Here is an 18,079-nt window from a genome sequence, read left to right as displayed (position 1 = left end):
GGTCTTATTTTGCTTTCCTTCTTCCATCAAGTCTCAGATCCTTGCTGACATAAATATTCTGTGAGCTGGGCTGGGTGTGGTGGCTCATGCCTGTAATCCCAGCACTTTGGGAGGCTGAGGCAGGAAAATCACTTGAACCCAGGTGGCAGAGGTTGAAGTGAGCCAAGATTGAGCTACTGCACTCCAGCCTGGGAGCAAGACTCCCGTCTCAAAAAATATATATATGTGTGTATATATATATTCTGTAAATATTTATTTACTCAACAAATATTTGCTGGGCATTACTACATGCTGGATATTGTTCTAGATGCTGGAAATACTGCAATGAATAAAACAGATGAATACCCTGTCTTCAAGGCACTTACATCCCAGTGGGGAGAAATGAAAAATAAATATTTCTTTGTCTCTATCTCTTTTATCTCTATCACGATCACTATCTATACGTCAGATGTCTCTAATGAGAAATGAAGCATGAGCTGTGAAGCTCAGGCGAAGGCAGATAAAGAGAGTGACAGTGAACGGCAGTGATAGTTTGCTTTTTGCATTGACATGGCCCCATGTGTAAGTGATTATTTATGAATGAGGGACTCCATGCTATATGGCACTCTCCCAGAGGGCAGGATCACACCTGTGCTGCTCTCCACTGTGTACCAGGTGACTAGAAAAGTAAATCACATGTAGTAGGGGATCAAGAATTGTTGAAAAAAATAAATACATGAGTAAAAAAATGAATGATAGGCTTCGCACATCAGGGCTTTGCTCATTTCCAGTGTTTTGCCCTTTCTTTTCTCACTTTACATGGCATTAGCATTTTCACCACATGCAATGATAAAATGTCCTTTGCCAGAGGCAGCGCAATGGTGATTAAGTGCTGGAGTAAGCAAAGATGGAAAGGGCCTCTGCCTCTCAGAGTGCTGGAATTACAGGCATAAGCCATCATGCCTGGCAGGAAAGGGAAGGAAAAGAGAGGGAATTAAACTGGTTTTACAGAAGACAAAGAGTTCTGTTTGCCCATGTGTATCCTACTTTTACTAACACTTCTTGTCTTTGTAAATGCAAGATAACGGCTCTCAAAATCAAGTACAATCCTTTTGCCAAAGCCTTCTTGGATGCCAAGGAAAGGTAAGTAAATAAATTTTAGTGAAATCTTCTAATGAATGATTTATGCAAATACAAATGTGGAATTTATGATTATCTTGAAAGGAACTAGACTAGTAGCACTTTCATTACCTTTTACAGAAATAGGCTTTCGGCCAGGCGCGGTGGCTCATGCCTGTAATCCCAGCACTTTGGGAGGCCGAGGCGGGCAGATCACGAGGTCAGGAGATCGAGACCATCCTGGCTAACATGGTGAAACCCCGTCTCTACTAAAAATGCAAAAAATTAGCCGGGCGTGGTGGCGGGCGCCTGTAGTCCCAGATACTCGGAAGGCTGAGGCAGGAGAATGGCGTGAACCTGGGAGGCGGAGCTTGCAGTGAGCCAAGATGGCGCCACTGCCCTCCAGCCTGGGCGAGAGAGCGAGACTCCGTCTCAAAAAAAAAAGAAATAGGCTTTCAATATTCAACAACATCTAGAAAATTCAAATCATAATTATGTATTCCTTATAATAGGGATCCAGGAGAACTGTTAACTAAAAATTTTTTTTAAAGACCTGTTTTACTATGAATTCTTGAAAGTAGCACAATAACATTAAAAAAATTAAATGATTTAGATTTATAATAATTCACTCTGCCTTTTTCCTAATTACTTCTGAGTAGCATGGCTTTAATAAATTCCTTTTTTAAAACTACATTTAGCCTAGGAAAAGTGAAAAATGGAGACAGGTTCACATTTCCTCTGCTGAGAAAAGAAGTCGGAGACTTCTCGGGGTATGAGTGATGATTCTGCTACTTTGGGGCAGCGACCTGCCATCTCTATATCTTTTCTTTCTTCCTTCCTTTCTCTCTTTTTTCCTTTCTTTCTTTCCCTTTCCTTCTTTTCCTTCCTTCCTTCTTTTTCTTCCTTCCTTCCTTTGCTTCCTTCCTTTTCTTCCCTTCCCTTCCCTCCCTTCTCTCCTTCCTTCCTTCCTTCCTTCCTTCCTCCCTTCCTTCCTTTCTTTTTTTTTTGAGACAGAGTCAGGCTGGAGTTCAGTGGCACTATCTTGGCTCACTGCAACTTCTGCTTCCTGGGTGCAAGTGATTCTCATGTCTCAGCCTCCCTAGTAGCTGGGATTACAGGTGCCCACCACCATGCCCAGCTAATTTTTTATTTTTTATTTTTAGTGGAGACAGGGTTTTGCCATGTTGGCCAGGCTGATCTTGAACTCCTGACCTCAGGTGATCCACCCGCCTCGGCCTCCCAAATTGCTGAGATGACAGGCTTGAGCCACTGTGCCCAGTCTCTATGTCTTTTTCATCCCAGGAAAAAGAAGATGATGGTGCTTATCACTGACTTTTTAATTGACAAAGCCTACAGTATGATTATCTTTTTAATATTCAGATTTTATTGCTTGAGTTTCAAATCTTTTAAATATATTAAAATTTAAATATTAGACAGTTTTTATAACTGTCTAATCTTTCCTGTTCACCTTAAAGGCTCTGATAAGGCTCCAGACTAATGGACAGATGTTCATAATGATGCATCACACGACCCTGTCCTGTCCAATATTTGAATATATTCTTATTATTATTTTAGAGATGGGGGTCTTTCTCTATCATGCAGGCTGGAGTACAGTGGTGTGATGTAGCTCACTGCAGCCTTAAATTCCTGGGCTCAAGCTATCCTCCTGCTTCAGCCTCCCAAGTAGTGGGGACTACAGTCATGTGCCACCATGCCTGGCTATGTGTTTTTTTTAAAGAGACAGGGGGTCTCAGTATGTTGCCCAGACAGTCTCAAACTCCTGGCCTCAAGTGATCCTCCTGCCTCCGCCTCCTTAGTTGCTGAGATTGCAGGAGTGAGCTACTGTGCCTAGCTCCAATATTGGAATAAATTATGATGATATACAAGACACACTTATAACATTTTCAGTTAACAAAAGGCCTAAAGGATAAACTGATATGTGAGATGACAGAATCTAGATTCAAAGTGACAGTAGCATGGTATAATACAAAGAATTTAGGACTTTGAGTAAGAGGTCCTGACTGAATCCTTGCTCTGTAATTTACTGGCTGTTTGTTCTTGCATAAGTCAGTTTACCTCCTCGAGATCCACTTTTCTAATCTACAAAATCAGAAAAATATGCTAATATTTCCCTCACAGGGTCATTGGTGGATCTAGCATATCACATATGTAATTGTGCCCCGGAATTGTGCTGTCATTATTGCTTGAATCTTGTCAGTCAGGAGCAATATCCCCAAATTATTCAGATCAAAATATACAGGGATAGCTGTAAATGTGGTAAAGAGGGGTAAACAGTAAAACTGCAACTCCAAGAGCAATTGCACAAGTAGAGTCAGCACCCCGAAGGAAGGAGAATGGGGAAGGACAGGAGCTTAGGAAAAAAGGTGTTTGGTTTTCTTATTCTAAGAAATTGATTGCTCTTCAAGGAGAATTTTGGGTATGCTTTATAGTGGACATACATAAAAAGTTGGACACCCATGGTGCATTTTCTTTACTCTTTCAGAAATCACCTAAGAGACGTGCCGGAGGCTATCTCTGAGAGCCAGCATGTGACCTATTCTCACTGTGAGTTGGGTGTACATGAGGCGGGAGGTGCGTGGGGCTGTACTTGGAGCCAGCTCCTTCCACACTCAGACTCTTTGCCTGTCAGGACTGCTTAAGGACTTCCAAATCAAAACCCAACACACGGTTTATTCTATTAAGAACAAATTTGTGCCCTTTCCAGAATTTCCAGACAGACAGCCAATGGTCCTAGGCTTAAGAGTCTTAAAAAAATCTTAGGCAGGAGATTAAGAATGAAAATGATGAATTTCTTAGACTCTGGTTTTCGTGTCAGTAAGGCGCTGAGCCCTCAACAGTGTGTTCTCGGCTTGCCTCCTAACTTTATGCTCGCCACTCTGGTCTCTCTGTTTTGGAGTTCTCATGTTCTTAGTGTTTGCTAATTTTGGAGTTGGTCCCCATAGCAATGTGTCATGCAGGCCATAGCCTCCACGGGGAAGAGTCTTTATTTGTGGGCTGGAAGGCTGTAGGAAGAGGTGGAGTAATATAGCTGCGATTCTGAAGGTAGCGTTGGATGTTCCCATCAGGGTGTTACCTTGTCCATGTCCCAGGATGGTGGAGGGAATCCTCTGCAGCTGCAATGCAACCCACGATCAGTGACATCAGAGTAGGAAACTTAACCCTGATGTCTGAAACCCTCTTTAATTTGGATTATATTGGCTTGCAAAGATCCTTTGTGCAGTTTGCCAGCTGCAGAGTTCTTTACTTCTTCCTTCCCTTCAATCTTAATGCACCTTCCATACCATACCTGGGAGTATAGCCGCATAAAGAGAAGCAGCTCTCAGAAAAGCACTCTTTTTTTTTGAGACAGCGTCTCGCTCTGTTGCCCAGGCTGGAGTGCAATGGCCCAATCTCGGCTCACCGCAACCTCTGCCTCCCGGGTTCAAGTGACTCCTCTGCCTCAGCCTCTCAAGCAGCTGGGCCCACAGGCATGCGCCACCACACTCGGCTAATTTTTGTATTTTTGGTAGAGACGGGGTTTCACCATATAGGCCAGGCTGGTCTTGAACTCCTGACCTTGTGATCCGCCTGCCTCGGCCTCCCAAAGTGCTGGGATTACAGGCATGAGCCATTGCGCCCGGCAGAAAAGCACTCTTTAAAAATGACTGTCAACCTAAATGAAAAAACTGAGGCAACATTAATATAAGTAGAAAGTTTGTTTGGGTCAAGTTTGAGGACTACAACTTGGGAGCATAGATTCAAGTTCCCCTGAATATATACTTGGGTTAGCAGCAGTTACAAGTGGATTTTTGAAGGGAAAAAGAAGAGGCGATTCATAAACTCTTTACTGTAACATGAGCTATTTATTGGTTATATATTGTTCTTTGTATCACACATTCCAGGAACGTAAAGATAATGGGCGAGGCAGCTAGTCAGGAACAAAAATGCCTTTAAAGAATTGCCCCCGGCCAGGGGTGCAGGGGGTGCCCTTGACTAAAGGTGCTCCTCACACTCACATCCCTCTGGGCCTGATAAATTTTGCACGCCTCACATAACTCAGACTGTTCTGAGCTATTTTTCCTTTATAATTTCCCCCTCAGTTTTTTTCCTTTTTTCCCCCTCAGTTTTTTTCCTTTAGGTGGAATGAACTGGAATAAAAACCTCGTTGTATAGGTTAGGGCCATGTGCAGAACCATAGGAGTTCAAAGTTCATGTGTTGCAAACTTCTCAGCAAACTTCTTGAGGCGTGTACATTATATGTGGCAAAGTCTGGTTCTGAGGGGACACTTGCCTGGTTTTGCCGGCTGGGTGCCTGAATCTTGATTCTGTTAGTCAGATAGGGACCCCTTGGGCCATAAGTTTGTGCAACTCTGGGAAAATGAAGATGACAAAAGGATTTGTTGGGAATGATTGTAATATGAACTTTGTACAATTTGCTTACTTGTACTTAAAAAGTATTAAGCAAAGGCAGTGGGTTCTAATATCAAGCTCCATTTCCTCATTGCCGAAGCCCAGGTGACAATCCTTAGTCAATGTTCTTAAGGAACAGCTCTGTTCCTATCTGAATCCCCATCCACTGATCCCTTAGCTGAGGCGTGGTCAGCGGGAGAACAAGCTTCTTGTTTTGGGGCCTGCAGTACTAAGTCTCAGTCTTTGCTCATGAACTCACTCGAAATAGTCTTCTGTTCAGAATCTTTCTACAAAACGTTTTGCAGTCGTCCAAAATATTCTGCAAAATGCTTGCTGCCTGCCAGTAAATAAGTGGAATGAAAAAGAAGAAAAAAGGAAAAAAAACCAAAACCAAAAAACAAACCAAAATGCTTGCTGTCAAGGTGTGCTAGGCCAGCTCTCCCCTTCTGTAGTGTCAGAATTCTCTTTGTGGGATGGGGTCGGAAGGCATCATGATATCTCTTGCTTAGAGTAAGAACTGAAGGCACCTTCCCACTCGGCAGAAATAGAAAGGCTTTCACTCTTCCTTTGTAACCACATTAATCATTCCCTGCCTTCCCTGGTAGCTGAAGGTCCATGAGTTACATATACGTGTAATGCCTCCTAGACTGACTTTTATTTTAATTAAGCCAGAAGCACCTTAACTTTGCATGTCTATTAACTTCTGCATTCAGAGCGTATTTCTTTTTATTTATTTATTTATTTTTTCTTTTTTTTTTTTTTTATTATACTTTAACTTCTAGGCTACATGTTCACCACGTGCAGGTTTGTGACATATGTATACGTGTGCCATGTTGGTGTGCTGCACCCATTAACTCGTCATTTACATTAGGTATATCTCCTAATGCTATCCCTCCCTGCTCCCCCTGCTCCCCCTGCCCCACGACAGGCCCTGGTGTGTGATGTTCCCCTTCCTGTGTCCATGTGTTCTCATTGTTTAATTCCCACCTATGAGTGAGAACATGCGGTGTTTGGTTTTTTGTCTTTGTGATAGTTTGCTGAGAATGATGGTTTCCAGCTTCATCCATGTCCCTACAAAGGACATGAACTCATCCTATTTCATATTGCTATATTCCAGTGTTGCTTTAGAGGTTTTCCACCCTTTGATAGAGTCCTTTGATAGGACTGTAATCACCTGATAGGTTCTTCCTGCTGGTTGCACAAAAAGGTGTTACTGGGAAGGGGTCCTGATCCGGACCCCAACAGAGGGTTCTTGGACCTCATGCAAGAAAGAATTCGGGGCGAGTCCACAGAGTAAAGTGAAAGCAAGTTTATTAAGAAAGTAAAGGAATAAAAGAATGGCTACTTCATAGGCAGAACAGAGGCATGGGCTGCTCAACTGAGTATACTTATGGTTATTTCTTGATTATATGCTATACAGGGGGTGGATTATTCATGAGTTTTTCAGGAAAGGGGTGGGCAATTCCCACAGCTGAGGGTTGATTTCTCCCCTTTTTAGACAACATAGTGTAACTTCCTGACATTGCCATGGCATTTGTAAACTATCATGGTGCTTGTAGGAGGGTCTTTCAGGATTCTAATGCATTGTGATTCGCATATAAATAGCAGTGAGGATGACCAGAGGTCACTTTCATTGCCATCTTGGTTTTGGTGGGTTTTGGCCGGCTTGTTTACCGCATCCTGTTTTATCAGCAAGGTCTTTGTTGTATGTTGTGCTCACCTCCTCTCTTATCCTGTGACTAAGAATTCCTAACCACCTGGGAATGCAGCCCAGTAGGTCTCAGCCTCACTTTACCCAGCCCCTATTCAAGATGGAGTCACTCTTGTTCAAACACCTCTGACACAAAGACCACAGCGTTGCAATAAAGAAAGAGTTTAATAGACATGAATCTGGCCATGCCATTTTGGGGACAGAGCTCTTACTCAAATCAATCTCATCAAAAACTTGTAGGTTAGGTTACCTTTTTCAGAAGCAATTTCAGGGAAGAAGTGGGGGTAGCTAGACAATAGGTGCTTGCTGCTGATTGGTTGGATCAGAGATGAAATCACAGGGAATTGAAGCTGTCCTCTGGTGCTGAGTCACTTCTGGGTGGGGCCACAGGTGGGGTTGGTGGGTCCAGGTGGAGCCACTGGTGTCAGATATGCCAAAAACCTGAAAAGATATCTCTGAAGGCCTATCTTAGGTTCTAAAATAGTGATGTTATCTGCAGGAGTAATTGGGAAAGTTGCGTATCTTGTAAAGTCTGGAATAATGGCTGGCAATCATTTGTGTCTACACCTTAGCAGAATTCAGGCTTCTTTATGCACCTAGCCTGGTAGTCTTTCATTAGCTTTACAAAGGCAGTTGAGTTTTAGAGAAGGGTTACTATTATTTAAACTATAAGCTAAATGTCTCCCAAAGCTGGCTTGCCAGCTTGAAGGCTAAAGGCAAGAGGGAGATTGGGTAGATCAGATCTCTCCAACTGCCATAATTTTCTCACTGATATAATTTTTGCAAAGGCAGTTTCAGGACTGGTCATGCATTTCCAGAGAAGCCCAGTTAGCTGCTCATGGACAAGGGCAGTGGCAGACGGGGGATGGTACCACCACACAGGCTGGCACCACCACACAGGCTGGCATCAGCGTCATTTACAAGAATTGTAGCTGCGTAAAGTAGCTGGTCACCTGATTTTTGGTGTGGGAGTTCACAGACTCAGTCTTGGTGTCTTCCTCTTGTATATTTTAGTGGGAGGCTGGATCTTTTCCAATCCGGACGGAGTGTGCACAGCAGGAAACTCCAATTACCAGTATGCTGCTCCTCTGCCTCTGCCTGCTCCCCACACCCACCATGGCTGTGAGCACTATTCGGGTCTCCGAGGACACCGGCAGGCTCCCTACCCTTCTGCGTACATGCACAGAAACCATTCTCCCTCAGGTCTGTGACTGTGCTGATTAAACCCTGGGCTGGGGTGGGGGCAGTCAGGAGAAATGGATAAACAGCTAGGAAAAGGAGTAGCTAAAGATGGAACCCCTGTCATCTAATATACATCTATGATATTATTGTTTTTGTGTTTTATTTTATTGTTATTTTATGTACAAATATTTGATTAACTAGGTATAACAATCTTAGTGTTTTTTTAAAAATTATTTCATAAAACCCCCCGTCTCCTGGTTTCTAATGGGCATGAAAGGCCAGGACACTGGTATTCTGAGCAGTTCAGGCAGATCTCTAAAAGCCATGCCAAGTTGTGTGGGTCTGAAACACTCAGCTCATCACCTTCACATGGCACTTTTCTATGGTTGCATTCATGGCTCAGTTCAGGGAATACTGGGTCTAGCATTAGGGAATTATTAGGAAGGTCTCTGGGGAGCTGGATCCCTATATGTTCAGGACTTAGTTTGATTCAGTTGGAGACATGCAAACCCAACCTTAATATTTTAAAATAATTTTTGCTGTCTGTTTTTTTTGTTAGCAGTATTGTTTGTGTGCTTTTTTCTCATTGACTACTGCCGTTTCCACCTTTGCCTTATGTAGGCCCAGACCTTGCCTGATTATTAGATTTGTAGAAAGAAGGGAGAAATGAAAACAATGGTTACTTTTTCATTAAATTATTCATGCAACAAATATTTACTGAGGATCGACTATATGCCAGGCTCTGTTTCAAGCACAGGAATGAAATGGACAAATACCCTGCCCTTACGGAGATTCTATACTAATATGAAGAGATTGACAATAAAACAAGTAAAGTTCACGGCATGGGAGATAGTGGAGAGTATTTGGATTCCAGCCTCCTTCCTTCCTCGGTGACACCCTGAGCTCTGCTTTTGTAGAGAGTCCTCCTGGTCACCAGCTACCTGTCCCTGTGTCCCTTAGCCTGCTATTCTTGGCAACCTCAACAGTTGCTGCCAGGTGGGGAGATTATGTAGCTTACCAAGTGCAGAAACTGAGCAGTGGCTCACTCTACTTCCTCATTCTTTCCTGCGGTCAGCATCAAATCACATCTTCTGAGCACCTACTGTGTACCATATTCTTCTAGGCAGTGGGATAGGAAAGTGATGAAGACATAGCTTCAGGGCCGGGAACGGTGGCTCACGCCTGTAATCCCGGCACTTTGGGAGGCTGAGGCGGGCGGATCACAAGGTCAGGAGTTCGAGAGTAGCCTGGCCAACATGGTGAAACCCCGTCTGTACTAAAAATACAAAAACTAGTCAGGCGTGGTGGGGGGCGCCTGTAATCCCAGCTACTTGGGAGGCTGAGGCAGGAGAATTGCTTGAATCCGGGAGGCAGAGGCTGCAGTGAGCCAAGATTGTGTCACCGTACTCTAGCCTGGGCAACAAGAGCAAGACGCCGTCTCAAAAAAAAAAAAAAAAAAAAGATATAGCTTCTTCCTTGGAGGAGCTTGGGGTTACACAAATACATAAATAATGAATCCTAATATAATGCAGAAACATCACCTGGGAACTTGTTAGAAATGTAGACTTTCAGGCTCTACTCGTGAGTCAGGGTCTGCATTTTAACAAGATCACCAGGGGATTCATAAGCGCTCTAGAGTTTGAGAAACAGTCTATAAAACACGTAAGTCAGGGTGCCATGGGAATGAAGGAAAAAGAGCAGCTAGATATACCTGGTGGGGCAGCAAAGGCTGCCCAGAGGGGTTAACATTTAAATGGAGCCTTAAAAGATGAATGGAAGAGGACAGAGTGGGAGTGGGCAGTGGTAAAAGGTGGAGGATGACATGTGCCACAGGCAGAGGTGCAGGGCATTCCAGGTAGAGAGAGTGGGCTGAGCAAAGATACAGAAAGGGGAAAGACCCTAGGTTGTCTGGGAACAGCTTTGGAGCAGAGTGTAGGGGAAGTGGTGACAGATGGAAGATGTAAGAGTTAGGGCTGGAGAGCTTGGAAGTGCCAGATCGTAAAAAGAAGAGACATGGCCAGGTGTCTTAGTCCCCTTTGTGGCGCTGTAACAGAATACTTGAGATTGGGTAATTTATAAGCAATAGACATTTATTTTCTCATAGTCCTGGAGGCTGGGGAGTTTAAGATTAAGGTGCCAGCATATGGTAAGGGTTTTCTGGCTGTATCATAACATAGCAGAAGGCATCACATGGATGGTGGGGGAAAGAGGGGGAGAGGGCAGGAGGCTAAACCCATCCTTTTATCAGAAACCCATTCCTGCAATATTGACATTAACCTATTCATGAGGGTAGAGCCCCCATGGCCTAGTCACCTCTTAAAGGCCCCACCTCTCAACACTCTTGCATTGGGAATTAAGTTCCCAACACATGAACCCTGGGGGACACATTCAAACCATAGCACCAGAGATAGACGTTGGAATCTTCCTTCTCTCTCTCCCTTCTGCCCCTTTTCCCTTCCTTCCTCCCTCCCTCTGCCTTCTTCCTCTCTCTTGTTTGTATACTATTTATGCAAATAGAGATTCAAAGAAATGGAAGACATTCTTCTTTCCCCACCCCCATAAAAACTGTATATATTCAAGGTGTACAACATGATGTTTTGATATACATATGCATAGTGAAGTGATTACTGCTGTCAAGCAAATTAACATGTCCATCTCCTCACGTAGTTACTTTTTTTCATGATGAGAGCGCCAGAAATCTACTCTCTTAGCAAATTTCCAGTACACAGTACAATATTATTAACTATAGTCTTCAGATTGTAAGTTAGATCTCTAGACTTATTTATCCTACATAAGTGCAGCTTTATATCCTTTGACCAGTATCTCATTTCCCCAGCTTCCCACCCCTGGTAACCACTGTTGTACTCTCTGCTTCTATGTATTCAACTTTCTTAGAGTCCACATATAAGTGAGATCATACAATCTACTTCTTTTTGTAAAAAGGTATGATTTTTTTTTCTTAATTTTTTTTTTTTAATTGTAGAGATGGTGTCTCTCTGTGTTGCCCAGGAAGGTCTCAAATTCCTGGGCTCAAGGGATTCCCCTGCCTTGGACCCCCAAAATGCCAGGATTACAGGTGTTAGCACCATGCCTGGCCAAAAGGCACTGTGCTTGAGATAGTTAAACCTACTCAGGGATGGCTGAGAAGAATAAGTTCCTGGACCTCAGAAATCTCATCTGGGGCACTGGTGGCCCTTAGGCTTAGCTTGAGGGGAGGCTGGTACGGTCCCTTCTTAAAAGAGAGTGATTGTGGTGAAATGAGTTAGACAGATCGGTGTTACCCAGGGCAAATCATTCTGCCACCCTGAGGCGTATCTATAAGATGGAGTTAAGGAGTCACTGGTGTGAAGATTAAACTATGAATGACACCTGGCATATGGTTGACATTCAGGAAACCTACATTTCTTTTTATTTTCTATTTCCCTGGGAAAGAACTAACTGTTGGTGCCTGTAGTGCAAGCCATGGTTATATTTTGCCCTAGGATAAAGTCACTGGTCACCATCTTTATGTCTTCTACATTTGCTGTCAATTCAACTGTTGTTATTTCCCCAAGTGAATTTGATAGAAAGCTCAAGCAATAATCTGCAAGTTTTCTCGGGACCTGACAGCTGGACTTCCTTATCCTCCACACCCCATGCCAGCATCCTGTCTGTACCCCACACCAACGGACCAATCAATCCAGGACCCAGGTAAGACCAACACCATCAACTCGCTCATTGGTGGTCTTGGGGGTTTACTTTAGCACTGGGGACTCAAGTTCATTCTTTTTCCTAGGGTGGCTTGGTCTAACCTATTGTCCTGACTTCTAAAACACTAAGAAGTCAAGGTGGCAACAGGATGGAGTTCTTTCATAACTGGAGAAACAGCTCAGTCATATACCGTTTCTTTTATTTAAAAGGATAGGTGGGGTGCAGTGGCTCACATCTGTAATCCCAGCACTTTGGGTGGCCAAGGCAGGTGGATCACCTGAGGTCAAAAGTTCGAGACCAGCCTGGCCAACATGGTGAAACCCCATTTCTCCTAAAAATACAAAAATTAGCTGGGCATGGTGGTGCATGCCTGTAATCCTAGCTACTGGGGAGGCTGAGGCAGGAGAATCGCTTGAACCCTGGAGGCAGAGGTTGCAGTGAGCTGAGATTGCGCCATTGCACTCCAGCTTGGGCAACAAGAGTGAAACTCTGTCTCAAAAAATAAGCAAATAAATAAATAAAAGGATAAAGACATTATGGCCTGGGATCATTTGTCTTAAACTAGTCAGAAATACTTTAAACTGTGGTGGTAGCAAATAGATACTGACTGTAGAGGAATTGAAGAGGAAAAGTATAAATATACACTGAGAAGTCAAGACCCATGATTGTCCATTTTGCCATGAGTCACACATCCTAAAAGGGGGACATATTGTGGATGCCTGGCCTCACGACCCTGGTAACAGAGCTAAGTGTAGCATGGGGGACCCCATGGTTTAATCCTCACACTAGCAACCTGCATTAAGTTCTGACATCTAGAAATCTGAGTGGTGAAGTGGGAAGAGAAGGCCCCTTTGAGTCTGACAGGCAGGGGTTTGAGTCCCAGTTCTACCTCTTAGTAGTGATTTTGTGGCTTTGGGCAATTTTCTTAGCCTTACTGAGCTTCAGCTTTCTTATCGGTATCATGGAAATAATGTGACCTACTTTGCAGAGTTACTGTGAGCATCAAATGCAGAAATGAGAAAATGCATTAACATGCTTTGTAAGCAGTAACATTCTGTGTAAATGTCAGCTATTATGTTCAATATGGTTATGCAGAATTTTGAGAAAGTCCAAAGTGGATTCCAAATTAAAAGATGAGGCTTGGCTGGGTGCGGTGGCTAACACTTGTAATCTCAGCACTTTGGGAGGCCGAGGCAGGTAGATCCCCTCAAGTCAGGAGTTTGAAACCAGCCTGGCCAACATGGTGAAACCCCATCTCTACTAAAAATACAAAAATTAGCCAGGCGTGGTGGTGCATGCCTGTAATCCCAGCTACTTGGGAAGGTGAGGCAGGTGAATCACTTGAACTCAGGAGGCGGAGGTTGCAGTGAGCTGAGGCACTGCACTCCAGCCTGGGCAACAAGAGCGAAACTCTGTCTCCAAAAAAAAAAAAAAAAAAGGATGGGACTTGGGAAGACATCAGATGACTTGTGATTTGTAAGTCTAGAAAAAGTTAGGAAAGGTTAGGAGAATGTGGTGTCTTAGAATCACCTGGGGTTGTTGTTAAAATGCAGAATCTGATTGGTAGGTCTGAGTGGGGGCCTGAGATTCTGCATTTCTACCAAGTTCCTGGGTGTTGCTGATATTGCTGTGGCCCGCAAGGGTGTAGAGCTGTGCTGTCCAGTGCAGCAGCCACCAGCCACCTGTAGTTGTCAAACACTTGAAATGCAGGTAGTCCAAGTTGAGTATAATACTCACATAGGATTTTGAAGATTTAGTGTGAAACAAAGAATAAAAATCCCAGTTTTATATATATATATATATATAAAATATATATACTACTATATTACATATGATTTTATATTTTTAAATATAATATAGACATATATAAAATAGATAATATATATTTTAATATATATTTATAATTTGTATAAAAATATATTTATATATTAATATCTTAAAAATATAAATATATATAAAATATAATAGTATATGTAAATATAGATGTTATGTAAATATTATGATGTAAATATATACATATATAATAAATATATATATTTATATCACATGCATGTTGAAATAATATTTTGAATATTTTTGTTAAATAAAATATTAACAATAAATCAATTTTTTTCTAAATGTGGCTACTAGAAAATTTAAACTTACATATGTAGCTGGCATTTATGGTTTGCATTTTGACACTGATCTAGAGGATCATTTGCATTTGACACTGATCTAGAGGATCTGAGGGAAAAGCATTGACTTGGGCTGTGGTAGGAAGTGAGAAGGAGAGTGAAGATGAGGTTCCCTGAAGATATTAAACAATCATGTGCCAAGTTGTATACTAGATAATTACATATATATAAGTCATCCATATATATAAGTCATCTGTAGTACTCAAAGACAACTATAAGGCAGGTATTAAAATTCCTATTTTGCTGATGAAGAAACTGAAGCTCAGGGCCTTAAAAATTTCCTGAAGGTTCTGCAGTAAGCAGTACCTCTCAGAGCCCATGGTTCTCCCACTGGCCCAGGAGGCATCAGAAAGGGTCTGTAAGAGGTAATGTAGAAGAGCATCTTCTGAAGATTGGGGCCAGAATCCCCATAAGCTGAGCTAGCTCAGAGAGAGCTCAGAAGATGGGCTTCTGCAGGTTTCATATGGTCCAAGGAGGCCTGTAGCACTGAAAAATGGTACCAGGTGAAGGATAGCATTGCCAACTCTGGTTTCCCTGTTGCTGTGTTTAACTCATTCCTGACTCCATAAATATTTTGTTAGAAACAAAACAAAATAAATGTATTCAATATTGCCATTGGATAATAAGCCAATTATCAAGCAATACAGTGTTGGGCAACGCAGAAACTCTAAAATGTAAGAAACATAGTGATGACTACAGGCTGAAAACATTGGGTTCATTGCACCTGTTCCAACTGCATCTATATTAAGGTGCAAGCTTGGGTGTACATTACAATCACCTGGGAAACTTAAAAAAATCCTCATACTCAGGCTGCATGCCAGATCAGTTCAATCAGAATCTCTGGGGCAGGGGAGTGGGGTGAGAGTGGGATCCAGGCACCAATATTACTTTAAAAAACCTCCCTAGTGATTCAAATGTGTGAACCAGTGCTATTGAACTAGAGAAGGCAAAGAAAATGTTGTAGCTCCCAGCCTTTCAGCCAGGCACCAGAGCTCACAGGTGGAGACCAGGAATGGAAGAATTAATGATAACAACCACCATTTACTGAGTATTACATGCTAAGGACCAGGTACTCCTCTTATTTAATCCTTGTAGCAATCTCTGTAAGGTGGGTAAAATTATGAATCCATATCTTGAAGATGAGAAATTGACACTCAGAGATATTAAATAATTTAGCCAAGGCCGCAGAGCTAATTAAGTGGCAGAGCTGGGATTTAAACTTAAGTCTTCTGACAGTGATGTTTCCTGGTTATTATGCTGTATTGGCCAGGGAGAAATCATATGCAGAAATCACACAGTTTTAATACCTTTTTTTCTACTGCCCTGCCAATTTTACATAGGCTGCAAGGGAGCCCAGATAAATGAAATTCTGTGTCTAAAACCAAATAATTCGCTGGTGGCCAGGCCAGTACCAGAATACTTAATCTTATCATTATTCCACCATACTTTGCTGCTTCTCTTAGCTTTTCTGCAGAAACAGGACCAATCTGTGTCATAGCTAGAAATAAAGCCATGGCCAGAAGCCCTCTCGTAACCATGCCCTTCTCAGCACTGTGTACATGCTTGTCAGGTGGCACTCCTTCCTTGGAGTGCCATTGAACGTTCCCTTCCCCTCTTTCTCTGTCTCTGCAGCCCCTACCCATGCCTGTGGACCATCAGCAATGGTGCCGGAGGCCCCACTGGGCCAGGCCCGGAGGTGCATGCCAGCGCCCCAGGAGCATTTCTCCTCGGAAACCCAGCTGTGACTTCACCCCCTTCTGTGCTCTCCACCCAAGCACCCACTTCGGCTGGTGTGGAGGTTCTGGGGGAGCCCTCGCTAACCAGCATTGCTGTGTCCACCTGGACAGCAGTGGCCTCACATCCCTTCGCGAGCTGGGGTGGCCCAGGAGTGGGTGGGCACCATTCTCCTTCCTCACTGGATGGTTAAGCAGGATCCTAGGAGCCTCTCTCCACAGAGAGCCTTCCATGTGTAGAGTGCTTAGAAACCCCATCAACTGATCTAGCGAGTCAGACTGTGGAATCTCCCTTCCCACTAGCTGGAGGTGGAGGTGGGTTATTACAGACGTCATACTGGGAGAGGCTTCAGTTTGGATGATACTAGTTAGATCATTTGCATCTCTCCACCATTTTCTTCTGCACTCCCATTTTCTCTGCAGCTTATTCTTGCCATGCTTAGGTGACAGAAGTTTGTTAAGTACCGTCCTTGTGCCCTGCCCCTTATTCTCAAATCGTTCTGGAAAGCCTCACTTCCTTTTCTGTGGAGAAGGTGCAAAGCTGTTAAATGAGCTCAAAGTTTACCTAGCTAAGGCCACTGCTTCCTGCTTTGTGCAGCCTGGAAAGTATGTGTGGCCACAGGGCTCTGGTTCACACTTCTGCTTTGAGACCAGGACGGAGTGTAAGCCGTAGAGTAAGGTTAACAAAAAGAATAAAGCTAATCATGTATTACTCACAGCAGTGTGCCGAGACTTGTGGAAATCAAGTCATGTCACGCCTCTGCTCAGAAACCTTCAATGGTTCACCATTACCAATGGAATGAAGTCAAATCTCCTCACTATAGCTGGGTGTGGTAGCGTAAGCCTATAATCTCAGCTCTTTTGGAGGCCAAGGTAAGAGGATCGCTTGAGGTCAGAAGTTCGAGACCAGCCTGTGCAACAAAGTGAGAGCCTGTCTCTACAAAAAATACACATGCACGCAAAATTAGCTGGGCGTGGTGGCATGTGCCTATAGTCCCAACTACTTGGAGGAGGATTGCTTGATCTCAGGAGGTTGAGGCTGTAGTGAACTATGATTGTGGCATTGCACTCCAGTCTGGGCGGTAGATCAAGACTTTGTCTCATTTAAAAAAGAAAGAAAGAAAGAAAGAAATAAGGAAAGAAAGAAAGAAAGAAAGAGGGAGGGAGGGAAGGAAGGAAGGAAAGGAAGGAAGGAAGGAAAGAAAGAAAGAAAAGAAAGAAAGAAAGAAAGAAAAAAAGAAATCCTACTATGAGCGATCCCACCATCTGGCCTGAAACCACTTCCCCAGCTTAGGTCCCTCTGTTATCCTGTTGGCCTCCTATGTATTGGTCAAGGCAGGCATCTCTGTTCTCTGAACATTCATTGCACTTTCCAACCTCTATACCTTGCCTGTGCCTTAGTGTCCTTTTTTCTCCAGTTCACCTGTGCGAATCCGACCCACCTCCCAGAGCCTGGCTGAAATGTCACTCCCTGCATCCAACATCTGATCTGCTGAGATATGTCTGATCTATCTCTGCTTGCTGTTCTCCCATTGTTTTTGCCTCTGCCATAGAGCTCACTTCATTTTGCCTTGTATTTTTGTTACCTGTGAGTGTGTCTCTCCCTATTAGACTGTAAGCCTCTCGAGGGTGAGGCCTAGCCTTCTTGTCTTTGTAACCCACAGCAGCTGGTACTGTGCCTTGCCTATTGTAGGTGCCCAATAAACATTTGCTGAACTGAATTGGTGTAATGTGCATGTGTGCTACAAGGATGGTGTGAAGTGGCTGGGGGGCAGATCTCAGAGACACATGCCCCATGACACATATGTGCATCCATGTGGGAACCTAGGAACATGCTGGCTGTTAGTTACACGGGCTCCTCATTTGAGGCACTGCCAATTCTCAGTGAATGACAGTCATATATGGAGATGGGGTGTGCTCGAGTGGTTATTCCCAAATACTGGTTCTTGGATGCCCTAAGTCAGGATCACCTGGAACAGGGGGCCCTTGATAGATGTACAGATTCGTGGGTATACCCCACACCTGTTGGATCAGAATCTTTGGGGCTGGTGTTCAGGAATCTGCATTTCAAACAAGAGCTC

At 43.5% G+C, this 18,079-nt stretch overlaps 1 protein-coding gene across 7 annotated transcripts in view; it reads left to right on the top strand.

The window, feature by feature from the left end:
* TBX19 (T-box transcription factor 19) overlaps positions 1-17,711 on the top strand; it is a 45,975-nt gene extending 28,264 nt beyond the window's left edge. For 6 of the 7 annotated variants that reach the window (XM_054525781.2, XM_054525797.2, XM_054525790.2 and 3 more), the window contains 5 exons: positions 1,061-1,122; positions 3,602-3,663; positions 8,234-8,422; positions 11,956-12,091; positions 15,898-17,711. In XM_054525781.2, the coding sequence (XP_054381756.1) occupies positions 1,061-1,122; positions 3,602-3,663; positions 8,234-8,422; positions 11,956-12,091; positions 15,898-16,192 (744 nt within the window). In that variant the 3' untranslated portion in view covers positions 16,193-17,711. Of the gene's footprint in view, positions 1-1,060; positions 1,123-3,601; positions 3,664-8,233; positions 8,423-11,955; positions 12,092-12,300; positions 12,588-15,897 lie in introns of those variants that run through there. The other variant, XM_054525811.2, reaches the window with a different exon arrangement.
* The last annotated feature ends 368 nt before the right edge of the window (positions 17,712-18,079 follow it).

The sequence above is a fragment of the Pongo abelii genome, chromosome 1 (assembly GCF_028885655.2).
Source record: "Pongo abelii isolate AG06213 chromosome 1, NHGRI_mPonAbe1-v2.0_pri, whole genome shotgun sequence".
Taxonomy (NCBI): domain Eukaryota; kingdom Metazoa; phylum Chordata; class Mammalia; order Primates; family Hominidae; genus Pongo; species Pongo abelii.
The sequence above is the reverse complement of the archived record's forward strand: the minus strand, read 5'-3'. Positions and strand labels throughout refer to the sequence as shown.